Source organism: Phoca vitulina, unplaced genomic scaffold (genome assembly GCF_004348235.1).
Source record: "Phoca vitulina isolate PV1807 unplaced genomic scaffold, GSC_HSeal_1.0 scaffold29, whole genome shotgun sequence".
Classification (NCBI taxonomy): Eukaryota; Metazoa; Chordata; class Mammalia; order Carnivora; family Phocidae; genus Phoca; species Phoca vitulina.
Window position 1 is genome coordinate 10,483,405 of NW_022589732.1, and position 14,510 is coordinate 10,497,914.

Below are 14,510 nucleotides of genomic sequence, written 5' to 3' on the forward strand. Positions count from 1 at the left end.
TCAAACATTTAATTGATTCCACTGAGTGGGAACTTGCCGTGATCTATCTAGACAGGGGATGGGCTGAGGTTCACATTTTTATTATTTTATTTTTAAAAAAAAGGATTGGAAAAAGCTAGTATGAAGAAGGTTTCAGAGAATGTGAGAAGAGGCCAGGTGGAGTCAGGCTGTGAGGTGTCACCGTCTTTGTTGGCTGGAGGAGCAGAGGTCCCGGAATCTGTAGAGGAAGTGGGAGGAGGAGTCATGGGGAATCAGGCCCCGAGATGGAGATCAGATTCATGGAGTAGTTAAACAGATCTTCTCTGAGCTCAGAAATGGAGACCCCAGGAAGAAGGAAGAGACTTCTCAAGCTCTGCTGGAATTCATTTGAGTTTGAGAACCAAACTTACATATCTTCTTTATACCTGGGGGGTGAATGTATGGTTTGTTTATCCAAGATTTTGGCATTTTTCTAAGCCAAATCTCTACCAGCATCTTTATGTAATAATAATAGGGGCGCCTGGGTGGCTTAGTTGTTGAGCGTCTGCCTTCGGCTCGGGTCGTGATCCCAGGGTCCTGGGATCGAGCCCCGCATCGGGCTCCCTGCTCAGCGGGAAGCCTGCTTCTCCCTCTCCCACTCCCCCTGCTTCTGTTCCCTCTCTCGCTGTGTCTCTCTGTCAAATAAATAAAATAAAATCTTAAAAAAAAAATAATAGCAACACCGTACCCCAGATTTTGGCAGTGTATCTTGCATTGTGCTGAACTCTTTATGTGTATTATCTCATTAAAATCCCCAAGCAATCATAGGAAGTAGATATTATTATTTCCATTTCATATTTGAGAAAAATTGCAGCTACAGTTATGCTGTATGCATAGTTTTAAAAAATATAATTGCATGTCCTTTAAAATTTTCCACTTAACTATATATCACAAGCATTTATTTTCCACTCCCCCATACATCCTGCTCCTAATGCATCCCACATTGACCCTAGCACCCTTTTTTGGGGGATGCCGCCCTGCAGTCTCCTACCCCTCTATCCCATGAAGCAGGGATGCTTCCCTGACCTACAAAGGCAGAAGTTAGGGAGGGCTGCCAGTAGGCAGCGCTGTGGTGCAGGGAACAAACCCTGGTCCCTGGTCAGGAGTTAGACCATTGCGTTCCAGCTGGACTCTGTCTTTTCACTCACTGAGATCTAGAGCAGTTTCCTTCCTCTGAAAATCTCCCAGCTTTATCTGTAAACTGAGAGGATTGGGAGGGCGTGGTGGGGAGTTTGTGAGTTTGGGCTCAGCTATTTTTGACTGTGTGGCCTTGGGCAAATCTCTTAGTCTCCAAAATTCTTTTCCAGTCTGAAACATTCTGATTATTTGCTATTTTACAAAACTCTTGAGAAACACCAATTTTTAAAAACATTAAAAATTTTTTTTTTATTTATTTTTTTTAATTTTAATTTTTTTTTTTTTTTAATTCATGAGAGTCAGAGAGAGAGAGAGAGAGGCAGGCAGAGGCAGAGGGAGAAGCAGGCTCCCTGCCTAGCAGGGAGCCCGATGCGGAACTCGATCCCAGGACCCTGGGATCATGACCTGAGCCGAAGGCAGACGCTTAACCATCTGAGCCACCCAGGCGCCCCCAAAAAAGATTTTATTTTTAAGTAATCTCTACACCCAACGTGGGGCTCGAACTCATGACCCGGAGATCAAGAGTCGCATGCTCTACTGACTGAGCCAGCCAGGCACCCCAGGAAACACCACTTTTATGCACATAGTTGATAATGCAGGTAGAGAGCCATTTTTCTAAGTTGAACTTAAGTTCCCAAGGGAGTCCTACCAGGTAATACCACATTAGTTCTGTTCTGTGGACCTGGCAATCCATGCATTCTGTGCACATAATGTGTACCTACCACAGGCCAGGTATTCCCATCAGAGCATTCCTGTGAGAGAGGCACGGAAATGAGGTTTCTCCATTTCACAGATGAGTAAACTGAGGCTCAGAGAGGTTAAATGACTTGACTAATGTCTTATGAGTCCATGTCCTCAGTGATTGTTCTTTCTGCCATTACGTATATTGTCTCAAACTGCTCAGATGAAATAAAGATATTTACTTGGTTTAGAAAAAGCTGAAGGAATGTTGAAAGAATTGGGGGTGATTCAGCTTCAAGAGGAGAAGCCCGTGGGGATGCACTTTACGCATGAAATTTCTGCCACTCATTTTCAGAACTGAGTGCCTTCTTCATTTTAACTGGCTCTGAAATCTTCCCCCAGGGTATCCTGCTTTCATGGACCAAGAAGTTTAAGGCACGGGGAGTTCAAGGCACAGATGTAGTGAGTTGTCTGACCAAAGCCATAAGAAAACACAAGGTGAGGGGTTCGCCTCCCGTCATAACCCCTTTCTCTCCAGGTGGGGTCTCCTACTGTGTCTGTCCTAGAAGGAGAATCAGAGAAGAAATTGATCTTGGGGCAGGTGTCATTGTGGTATAGATGTGGCCAGTTGTGACCAATTTGGGTAAACCTACCAGTAAGCCTCGGTACATGGTGCTTGTTCCTGTGGCTGTTGAAATGTGGCCCCATGCTTCCCTGGGATCTCCCCAGCTGCCATAGCCCCCTCAGAGGGTCTCCGTTAGATCCCGTGCATGTGTAATACTCTAATCACCTTTTCTCTTTGCTTAAAATATCGCTTTCTTTCCAGTCTGGCTGTCTCTCCTATTTTCTACTCTCTATTCATGGGTTAGTTCTATTCGTTGATTAAATTTTATAATAATCTAAACTGAAAAAGCAAGACATGCTCCTTGCTGAGCTGAGAAGTACACAAGTAAACCCAACTTATTTGTTATCCTGACAGCAAGAGTGATATTTTGATGGATACCCTTCTGGTCTTTTCTCTCCTTAAAGATGCAATCATACTCTTTTGTATCCTGTGTTTTTCTTTTATTGTTTCATTTCACTTTAGAATGCTCCCCCAAACCTTGGGGAACTATATTACCTTGGGGTAATAATCCAAGTTGACTTGTCTCATCTGGGAAACCCAGATGAGAAATCCCTGGTGCTGCCCATGGAGAGGACTTGGCTGAGGCTGGTTAAGCTGTCCCCATGGGCGAGGGAGGGCTTTGCTCCCAGGAGAAACATGCTTTCCTTGGGGGTCTTTCCAATAAAGGCAGGATTCCTAGTGGTCTGTCCCTCATTTTTCCATTGCACAGAGGCCTTCAGCCCTAAAGCAGGAGCTTGGGTTCCACTCTTCAGTTCCCAACTGCCCTTTCTCTCTTCTAGACCCCTGAACTTGACAGAGGCCCTGTCTCTTCCAGAAAGGAGCTAGTGATTGTCTCATCACCTTCACTGCTCTTGCTTCCTCTCTGGGGAAAGATAAAGGGATGATGCCCCCTTCCCACTCCCTGATGCCCTCTGGGACTTGTGTTCCATCAGGACATAGACGTGGACATCCTGGCCTTGGTCAATGACACCGTGGGGACCATGATGACGTGCGCCTATGATGATCCCTACTGTGAAGTTGGTGTCATCATTGGTAATTCAGTTTGACTTGATTTTCCAGGTCGGGAAAAGGGGCTAGTCTGGGGCTTAGTTTTAGCAAATTGAGTACATTCTGTGGGAGGGTATTGGCACTTTGTGTTTATGAGATATAACGTAGGGAAATGGAAAATTAATGCATTCATTTGACAAGTATTTGCTGAGTGCGTCTTGTGTGCTAGGCCCTGTGCTCTGCATTGGGTTTGCAGTGGAGTTAATACCTAGAGGTTCCTGTATTTGTGCAGCTTTCAGCGGGGAGGTGAGTGAAAGGCCTGAAAGGTCCAGACAGGTAATGTCAGGTCGTGGTTGGTGTGATGACAAGAGTGAAGCAGGCTGAGGTGACTGAGAGTGAGTGTGGTGGGGTGGTCACAGCAGGTCTCTCTGAGGGAGACATTTGAGCAGGGACCTTGGGGACGAGGAGGAGGGAGCAAAGTGGAGATGGAGAGGCCCTGGCAAAGTAAAGAGGAGACCTATGGCCTCTGAGGTGGGATTGCGTCTGGGATGCTCCAGGAACCCTAAGAAGCTGAACAGTGGCTGAACCAAAGTGACTGAAGGCTGAAAGGAGTGGGCTTTTCAGGCCAGAGAGAGTGGACAGGGCTGGGCAGATTGCATAGGACACAGGACATAGTCACTGTGAGGTCTTTGGCTTCTATCCCAAGAGGAGGCAGGAAGGAAGGCACTGGAGGGCTTTGGGTGGGGGATGGATAAATGGGGTGTGCATTTTTAAGAAGCTCATTTTGGCTGCTGTGTCAGACAAAGAGACTTGACTACTGGGGGCAAGAATGGAAGCAAGGTGAGGAAGCAAGCCAAGAGGCCATTCCCCTATGCAGGTAGGACACGATGGGGCCTAGATCAGGGATACTGCAGCACAGCGGAGGTGTCTGCTGCGTGGTCCTCAACACCTGAGCTGGGAGGCGTTCTGCCAGAGGCGTCTGTGAGAAGGCAGTGTGGGAGACAATAAAGCCAAATGGATTGGATTTATCGGCTCTTCTTGAATAGTTCCTACCATCTCCCCATTCCCTTACCACTATTGGAGAGAGTTTTCTGAATTGCTTTTTTGTAATTTCCAACCTTCTCCTCAGCTGGAGTTTCCAAGGGGCAGGATCTTTACACCTGAGGGGCTTGATCTGCCTTCCTAATTCCAGAGCCCCACAGCTCGCAATGGGATGGGCGCATGCCAGCCATGGCTTCTAGCCACTGTCCACTGTGTCTCAGTGACTGTGTCTGGTAGGCTGCACATGCCTAAATTGTGTCCACACTTTTCTTAGAAAAGCTTTTTCCAGGTATTGCATTACATTCTGCTTTTCTCAAGAAATTTCTTAGGTTGGCTTTAAAATCCTCAAACCAGAGCATTAGACAGGGGAAGATACTTAAAAAAAATAATTTTTTAGCAGCTTTGAGCCATAAAAATTTCTCTAATTTAAGGTGTACAATCCAATGATTTTTAGAATTCCCCTAGGAAGCCATCTGGCCCCGGGGTTTTGTTTGTTGGGAGATTTTTGATGACTGCTTCAATTTCCTTACTGGTTATGGGTCTGTTCAGGTTTTCTATTTCTTCCTGGTTCAGTTTTGGTAGTTTATACGTCTCTGGGAATGCATCCATTTCTTCCAGATTGTCTAATTTGCTGGCATGTAGTTGCTCATAATATGTTCTTACAATTGTTTGTATTTCTTTGGTGTTGGTTGTGATCTCTCCTCTTTCATTCATGATTTTATTTATTTGAGTCCTTTCTCTTTTCTTTTTGATAAGTCTGGCCAGGGGACAATCCAGTGATTTTTAGTATATGTAGAGTTTCCTAACCATCACCACAATCCAGTTGTAGAACATTTCCATCATCCCGGTGGGTCCCACACAGACTGCCCAATTTGTAGCCACTCCCCAATATTCTAGTGTTTGAGGCATTTCCTTGGAGTGATTTTGTGTTTGAATAGTGGAATGTTGCTTTCTTATGTGGTAGCTAATAACTGTCAAAGATAAGGATGTAGCTTCTGCTAGGAACAAATTGTGGCAGGCAATGAGTAAAGAATATTTTTAGTATCAAATAGAGAAGAGGCTAAGTAGCTTAAGGAAAGGATTAAAAAAATTACTGTGGGTTGGTGATTTTTTTTTTTTTAATTTATAAGGTTAGGTTAACTCATCCTCTTTGTAAATGTGCTTTGTCAGCTTTCATACATATTCATCAGGGACTTCTTCACAGTCGACCCCATTCATGACAGCAAACCATTAACATCTGAGAAGCGTAGACTTGACATGTCAGCTTTATTCCTCATGAACTCCCAGGCTTGCCAAAGCTGCTTCCCTCAGTGAGAACCGGCCCCAGGAAGTGGATCGAAAGCACTCTGTGGTACATTCAGAGGGCTCTCGGGCAGTTAAGAGTTCTCTATGTCCTTGCCCAGCGGGAGCCTTTCGGTCTTTGCGTGTCTGCTCTGATCCCTCGCACAGGCACCGGCACCAACGCGTGTTACATGGAGGACATGAGCAACATTGACCTGGTGGAAGGCGATGAGGGGAGGATGTGCATCAACACGGAGTGGGGGGCCTTCGGGGACGACGGGGCTCTGGAGGACATCCGCACCGAGTTCGACAGGGAGCTGGACCTTGGTTCTCTCAACCCCGGGAAGCAGCTGTGAGTCCCCTTGTGCCGTCATCTGGGCGTTGGCATCAGTAAATACCCAGTCACGCAGGTACACCTCGAACCTGGGAGGCTTTCTAGTTGTGACCAGTTACCCGTCACAAGGAGTTTATGAGGCGAGGCTTGGGTTTCAGTTTCATCAGGCACCTGTGAAAGTGAAGGCAAGGAAATGGAGTGATCTCCCCTAGGTCATAACCCCAATTCTAATTCAGTCCATATTTCTGGAGCGTGTATGTGTGGGGCAGGGGAGATACAGCTGGGAACCAGGTGACTCAGGTCCTGCCCTCTCGGTGCCTTCGGACGAGCAAAAATAGAACAAAACCAGTGCAGCCCAAGGGAGCAGGACTCAGGCAAGCTCCTTGTTTGTGTTTGCAGTGCTCCCTGCCACCCCACTTTCTCAGAGGCCTAATCACAGCACCTGCTGTGATGCCTTCCTAGCTTAGGTCTTGGGGAGTCTTTCTCGGCTCTCATTCCATGCTCACCAGGAGAAGTCTCTGGGTCTGCCTCAGCTCTGCCTGCATGCTGAGCCCCCAGAGCTGCACATCTGATTTTTCTTTCCTTTCTGTGCGCAGTGTCTTACACATTATTGTAGTTCATTAAGTTTTTGTTGAATGAAAAGGCATTTAAAAAATTTAAATAATTTCAGGCTTACAGAAAAGTTACAAAAGTGGTACAAAATTCCCCTTCACCTAGATTCCTTAAATACTAATATTCTCTCTCTGTTTCTGTGTTTATGTATATACATACACATATACACAAAATGTCTGAATAAAATTACTTTCCTGAATCATTTGAGACTAAATTACAAACATAATATCCCTTTGAAGTAAATACTTCAAAGTGTATTATCTGCAAACAAGTATATTCTGTCATATAACCAAAGTATAATTATCAAAATTAGGAAATTAACACTTAATCGGTTCTAATATTTAATTTACAGACCTTACTCAAAATTCACTAGCTGCCCCATTAATGTCCTTTATAAAAAAAGAAAAAAAGAATGGTCCTGGTCCAGGCTCAGTTCAGGATCACACATGACATCTTGTGGCCTTTCTCTTTTTTTTTAAAGATTTTATTTATTTATTCATAAGAGACAGAGAGAGAGAGAGGCAGGCTCCCTGCTGAGCAGGGAGCCCGATGCGGGACTCGATCCCAGGACCCCGGGATCATGACCTGAGCCGAAGGCAGACGCTTAACCATCTGAGCCACCCAGGCACCCTTGTGGCCTTTCTCTTCAGCCTCTTTGAGCCTGGAAATCCTCTGTAGTATCTCTTTGTTTTTCACACAAGCCGTTTATTATACAGAATGTCCCTCAACTGTCCACCGTTTCCTCATGAGTAGATTCAGGTGTGTGTTTTTGGCAGAACTATCACAGAAGGGATGTGTGTCCTCCTCAGTGCATCGTATCTGGAGGCCCTCGACGTTTGTTCACTACTTGAGATGCTCCCTCAGATCACTTGGCCAAGGGACTGCGCAACAGTTTCTCTCCCAGAAGGTTGTTATTATTCCTTCTGTTGTGAATACATATCTGGTGAAGAGATACTTTGTGACTATGGAAATACCCCCTTTCCCATTAAACTTTCACTCTTTATTTTGAGCATCCATTGACAAATTTCTAAATCCATCATGTTTATTCGTTGTGAACCTCCTGTAAATCACGGCTTTCCTATCTCTTCCATTGATCTGTTTATCCTCATAGGAACACAGGGATTCTTTCTTTTATTTAATGGGGTATCATTTCTTCCTATCATTATTTATTTTGATGCTCAAATATTTTCACATTTGGCCAATGGAAGCCCCTTCAAGCTGGTCCCTGTGTCCTTTCAATGTGTTCACATCACTCTTTACGGACTTCCTTATTTTCTGGCCCAGTAAATGTTCCAGACTCCTTGTGCATTTTGCTAGTCCCGGCCAATTTTCCAAGAAGCTCTGGTGAATGAATATTTAAAGTACCTCCTAGAAACCATTCAAACACTAGCACTGCATACCCAGAAAGCAAATTTTTGCTTTGGACATACCTGCTCCCCCAGGCACACACCCATTTCACTGGTGACACAGAGCAGTCATGGCCCAAGAAAGTAGGACCATTTTTTTGGACCTTATCACCCTCACTCTCTCCATTTCACTTAAAATGAACTTCATTTCCCCAAACCCAACCTGGATTTCTTTTGACTGTATTCTGTTTCTGCGAAGTTCTATGACTTTTTCTAATGAAATAGATTAAGTTGGTTAGAAAACAGGTTGTCCTTGATTTTGTGCCCTATTATGTTTGGAGAATAAAAATTATATTTAGTTGTTTGCCTGGGAAACAGTTAGTCATTGCTTGTCGGATGCAGATTCAGAGTCGAGGTGTAGGTAGCAGGGATATTTCATCTATACTATTATAGAACCTCTCTGGGGCTGTAGAGCCTCTCAAGCCCAACTCCCAGATACAGCATCTTTCTCTCTTGGCCAGAAGCATGGTGTAGGCATTGGAAGCATCTGAAATTTGGATTTGTCACACCATGGTTGGCAATCTTGAGATCACCTGAATTTCCTGAGTTCGAGATTCCTATGCCTAATATGAGAATGCTACCCCCATGGCCAGGGGTGATTTGTGATAAAGATTCTTGGATTCAAGCACTTCATGAGCAGGACGGAATCTTAGATCTCCTCTAGTATAGTTCTCTCTTTTTATAGGTGAGGGGAGTGTAGCCCAGAGGAGATAAGTGAGCTCCCAAAGGCACCCCAGGCTGGGATGGGGCCTAAGGCCCCCTGAGCCATGGAGTGGTCCTTCCATTGCTCATGGTCCTGACGATGGGCCATGGCTGGTGGGCATAGGGAAAGGATGCTACATTACCATAACCATAGCTGTTACTGATCTGTTCACTAAATCATAGGTTTGAGAAGATGATCAGCGGCCTGTACCTGGGCGAACTTGTCAGGATCATCTTGCTGAAGATGGCCAAGGCAGGTCTCCTGTTCAGCGGTGAGAAGTCTTCTGCTCTCCACACTAAGGGCAAGATTGAAACACGGCACGTGGCTGCCATGGAGAAGTAAGCTGCTGGCTGGGTCCCTTCACCTTGAGTCCTCAGAGGGTTGGGGTGGGTAGCCAAGGCGTGGTATGCTCATGGTAGTGGCACAGCAGAAGGGACCGGATACATCCCGATCTTCACCAGGACAGCTTCAGACCTGGGCCCAGGTCTGGGTGGGTTAGCAATGCCTTCCGTGACTCTGATGTGGCTTCTTGTTGGTTTCATTGGCCAGGGAGTCCGCAGTTGGAAATCTACTCCTTTCTTATATTTTGCTGCCTTCCTTCTCCCCAAAGTGGTGACTTAAAGCTTTTTTAGGGTCCCAGACCCCTTTGAGGATCTAATTCAAGTTCTGGACCCTTTACCACAAAAATGCGTGTTTGTACTCAATATTCCTTACGATATTAGGACAACCTTGACCCATTAAAGCCCATGCATGGAATCTAAGTTAAGAACTCCTGCTCTAACAAGAGGCTTCTCTACCTGGTACTGTTGGGGACTGGCCTTGGCTTTGGTGATTTGAGGCCTCACACAGAGGTCCCTGCAATGGGGAGATGGCTGGTGAAGGCAGCTGGCTCCAGTCCACTCAGGGTCCTGTTCCTCTGGCTTAGAAACCCTGGCATTGCCTTGAGCTTTGTAATCAGTTTAGATTCTGAGCTCAGCAGAGTGACATCTGACTCCTAGAATCTGTTTGTGCAGAGCATGGCAGGGACTGAGTTTCTGTGGAAGGCAGAATAATCCAGGGTGGTTAAAAGGGTGGGTTCTATGATCTAACTGCCTGAGTTCAAATCCTGACCCTTGCACTTCCTAGCTATGTAAGTGTGGACAAGTAACCCGCTCTATGCCTGTCAAATCTTCAGACGAGTGCCTGGCACATAGTGAGTGTTCAGTAAACGGTGGCTGCTATGATCATTTTGATACAGTTTTCATTATTATATCATGATGTGCCAGCTTATTTATTTTCACAATCATGAGAGGTGGGAAAGCTGGTTCTCTGAGGGAACTTCCATGGGATGGAGAAACGTGGCCCTCTCATTCCTGTCCCCTGGCCAGGTATAAGGAAGGCCTCGCCAATACAAGAGAGATCCTGACAGATCTGGGCCTGGAGCCTTCGGAGGCCGACTGCATCGCGGTCCAGCACGTCTGCACCATTGTCTCCTTCCGTTCAGCCAACCTCTGCGCAGCGGCCCTGGCAGCCATCCTCACACGCCTCCGGGAGAACAAGAAGCTGGCGCGGCTCAGGACCACGGTGGGCATGGATGGCACGGTCTACAAGATACACCCTCAGTGAGTGCTGCCTGGGGCGCACACCCCCCGCCAGCAAGTCTCCCCGGGACAGAGACCTAGCATTCTCTCCAAACTCCGCTGCTTCTCTGTATGGCTGGAACCAACCATCTCCTCTCCGTGCTGAGTTTACAGGGCAAAGAGAGACCGTATTCATCTAGCTGGCTGGGTTATTTGGGGGGATCATTCTTAAAGAGATATTCTGCTAAGCCCAGTTGCCTGACTAGAAGGGCATCCATGCAGGTATTTATCCATCTGTCCATCTATCCCTCCGGCTATCTGTCTATTACTATTGAATACCTGTTAATATTGGAAAGTAAAATACACTCAGTTACAGATGGGGAAAAATCTGAAGGGCAGAGGTTGCCAAGTTCGCAGGAAGGATACTGGTAGGAAAACGCAGGGAAATGAGAATTTCCCAGAAGGAGGGAGTGGGAGAGCCCCTCCAGCTAATAGAGGTGGTGTTGGGAGTCAGGCAGGTACACAATGAAAAGAGCTGGGGAAAGGACCCTTCCCCTTTGGACGCAGATGATGCTCAGCCAATACATTATGTGTGGACATGCCCTACTGATGGAAATATTAGTGATAAAATAACCACTTCTTTGATCCTCCAAGTGTCCCTTCCACTACCCTAGCTGGCCTAGTCCCTCCCCCAGTCAGCCCCTTGCCCCATCATCATCCGGCAACTAAAGGGGTAAACCCAGCCCAGCAAGGCTCCTCAGGACCCCCATTCCACTGCTATACCTGCGTCTGTTCCCAGGGGCCAGACCTGGGCCTTTATGATTGTTACATATTTTGCCATCGCCCCTGCCTTCAGATACCCGAAACGCCTGCACAAGGTGGTGAGGAGACTGGTCCCGAACTGTGACGTCCGCTTCCTCTTGTCGGAGAGTGGCAGCACCAAGGGGGCTGCCATGGTGACCGCGGTGGCCTCCCGTGTGCAGGCCCAACGGAAGCAGATCGACGAGGTGCTGGCTTTGTTCCGGCTGACTCGAGAGCAGCTTATGGATGTGCAGAGCAAGATGCGGACTGAGTTTGAGTACGGGCTGAAAAAGGACACCCACCTGATGGCCACAGTCAAGATGCTGCCCACCTACGTCTGCGGGATGCCGGATGGCACAGGTGGGCTGCGCCCAGAGTTCCCATCAAAACTCCTTCAATCCAGTTAGGCTTTTAGTTTTTTTTTTTTTTTTTTTTTAATTTTTTAAAAGAAGATTTTATTTATTTCTTTGAGAGAGAGAGAGAAAAAGAGAGAGCACGAGCAGGGGCAGAAGGAGAGGGAGAGAGAGAAGCTGACTTCCCGCTGAGCAGGGAGCCCGACTCAGGGCTCGATCCCAGGACCCCGGGATCATGACCTGAGCCAAAGGCAGATGCTTCACTGACTGAGCCACAGAGGCACCCCAGGTTTTTAGTTTTAAAAGCCTTGGATTCATTTCTGTAATGGAGGGAGGGGGAGTAAGGTAGGAGGTCAGTACTCCTTCCAAATCGGTTTGCCTTGGTGGATCCCAGGCATTTGCAATGGAAGAATACCTAAGTGAGGTTACATGCGCGTGCCTGCGTAGTTGAGAACATGCCGTGTACCCCACGCTGCTGGCAAACAGAAGACCCAGGTGTTGTCCCCCGGAGCTGCCATCTGGATACTTGGACTCGTCTGGCTTGTCTCCTGCCTGCTTCCCTCTCTCTCTTCTCCTGGCGCTTGGCTCTTCCTCTCTGCTCTCATTGTTTTCTGCCCCTGACTTTTCTGATCCTTGATTCTTCCCTGTGCTCAGCCAAGAGGAGCCACTAAACAACGGGGTCAGGTCTTTAGACAAGTGACTTCACCTCTTTGAACCTCAGGAGCCTCACCTGGAAATAATGACCTTTGTAAAATGCTTTATATCTTGTAATTTGTTTTGGAATGTTTAATTTCATCTCATCCTCACAACCACTTTGTATGTTACACAAAGAAAAAATGATTCCCATTTTATTGCTGCCAAAACTGAGACTCAGAGAGGTCAGATGACATACTCAAGGTCGCACAGCCGCACTTGGGGTCTCTCAACAACAGAGATCTTTTCCGGAGCCAATATCCTTCGAGTCTACATGGGAAAGAAACTAAGAGCAGTAAAAGACACTGTTCAAGTGTTTATTCTTTCATTCCTTTCATCCTTCTGCCTTCATTTTTTAATTTTAATTTTTTAAAAATATTTATTTATTTGAGAGAGAGAGTGAGAGAGAGCAGGAGACCAGGGTGAGGAGCAGAGGGAGAGACAGACTCCCTGCTGAGCAGAGAGACTGACATGGAGCTCAATTCCAGGACTCCGTGATCATGACCTGAGCCGAAGGCAGATGCTTAACCGACTGAGCCACCCAGGCGCCCCTGCCTTCATTTTTCAAAGTTCCATTAAGCATCTACAATATGTCAAGCTCTGGTCCAGGCAGGGTGATAGCGCAGGGAGTAAAACACAATCCCCACCCTTGTGGAGCTTACATTCTGTTGGGCTGGCAGACAATAAATGCCATATGAGGCCATGTAGCAGCAGGTGCTACAAAGAAAAATAGAGCAGGAGAAGGGGTTAGAGAGCTGGCTGGGAGTGATGTCTTTGGCAAATTCAAGAAACAGCAGAATAACCACTATGGACAGAACAGGGTGAGAGAGGCAGAGGGCAAGGTGAAAGATCATACAGGACAGACTCTGATGCTCTGCTATGTCAGAGAAATGAGAGATACTATTGGGGTGGCCCTGGATGATAGTGGGGGGCATCAGCCTCGACATGGCTTCTTATGAGTCAGGAGCAGGTGTGGGAATCCACAAATGGGAAGAGCATGGGGCAGGAAGAATCATTTCATGCTCATGGTGAATAATTCCTGTGGGCCATAGAGATAAGATGGAAACATTCTCCAGATTTCACTGCGGTCAGTGTAGCCTGACTTGGATTCATCTTCAGAGGCTCCTTGAGCTTCAGTATCATACGTAGACTTTACCAGATACCAAGAAAAGCAGGCTGGCCTCAGACAGGCTCAAAGTGCCCGTCCAGCATTGGGATGCTGTGCTGGGTGACCCACGCTCCTCTGGCTTGGGAGCCCCAAGGGAGAAGGCTCTGAGTCTGCTCTGTGTTGGCGGCTCCTCTCCCTCTCAGTGCCTCCACATGAGCCCCTGCTCTGTGCGTGCTGGTGGAATGCAGCTCCCACTTTCTCCACCACAGAGAAAGGGAAGTTCCTTGCTCTGGATCTGGGGGGAACCAACTTCCGAGTCCTCCTGGTAAAGATCAGAAGTGGACGGAGGTCGGTGCGAATGTACAACAAGATCTTTGCCATCCCCTTGGAGATCATGCAGGGCACCGGCGAGGAGGTACAGGCGGGGCGGGGGAGTTCTGTGCCCGAGGTGCTGGCCTGCCCCCCATATCGCTGCGGGCCTGAGATGACTGCTACTCTCTCTCTGCAGTTGTTCGACCACATTGTGCAGTGCATCGCTGACTTCCTGGACTACATGGGCCTCAAGGGAGCCCAGCTGCCTTTGGGCTTCACGTTCTCATTTCCCTGCAGGCAGACGAGCATCAACAAGGTAAGACAGCCCAACAGCCTTCCAGACAGCCCGGTGCACTGTCCACCAGAGGAACCTCGCAGTACCTCTGGGTCACTGTTTGTTGCCTAATTTAAGGGTCTCAGGTTCAGGGCAGCTGGGGAAACATAACTAAGCATTTGAACCATTTAATATTTTCTATTTCTTATGTTCCATTTTCATTGTTATGAAATAGCTCATTGTATGTATACACACTATCTTTAATTGCCACGTTGTAGTTAAGAAAAACAGAGGCACGGAGAGGTTGAGTCAGTTGTCCAAGTTGCCACATCTATAAACAGTGGTGGAAGGTTCCAACCCAGGACACCGGCCTGAGAGCCCAGGCTCTTGCACTTTACCCTTGGGGAAACCAGGACCCAGAACCAATGTCCTGGAACCATCTTGGCTATAATACACAGTACACCTACATATATATAATTAAAACCCCAAAATCAAGAAATAATATTCTTATTGTATGCGTTACAGTCTATTTTTTATCCCATTTCATTTTGCATATGAGAAACTCAAGCCACGCAGGTCTCATCT

General features: G+C 47.0%; 1 protein-coding gene across 1 annotated transcript in view; it reads left to right on the top strand.

The window, feature by feature from the left end:
• HKDC1 (hexokinase domain containing 1) overlaps window positions 1–14,510 on the top strand; it is a 43,176-nt gene that overhangs the window by 13,414 nt on the left and 15,252 nt on the right. The window contains exons 5-12 of the mRNA XM_032423888.1: window positions 2,239–2,334; window positions 3,394–3,493; window positions 5,939–6,122; window positions 9,008–9,163; window positions 10,193–10,426; window positions 11,241–11,545; window positions 13,609–13,754; window positions 13,848–13,967. Of these exons, the coding sequence (XP_032279779.1) occupies window positions 2,239–2,334; window positions 3,394–3,493; window positions 5,939–6,122; window positions 9,008–9,163; window positions 10,193–10,426; window positions 11,241–11,545; window positions 13,609–13,754; window positions 13,848–13,967 (1,341 nt within the window). The remainder of the gene's footprint in view (window positions 1–2,238; window positions 2,335–3,393; window positions 3,494–5,938; window positions 6,123–9,007; window positions 9,164–10,192; window positions 10,427–11,240; window positions 11,546–13,608; window positions 13,755–13,847; window positions 13,968–14,510) is intronic.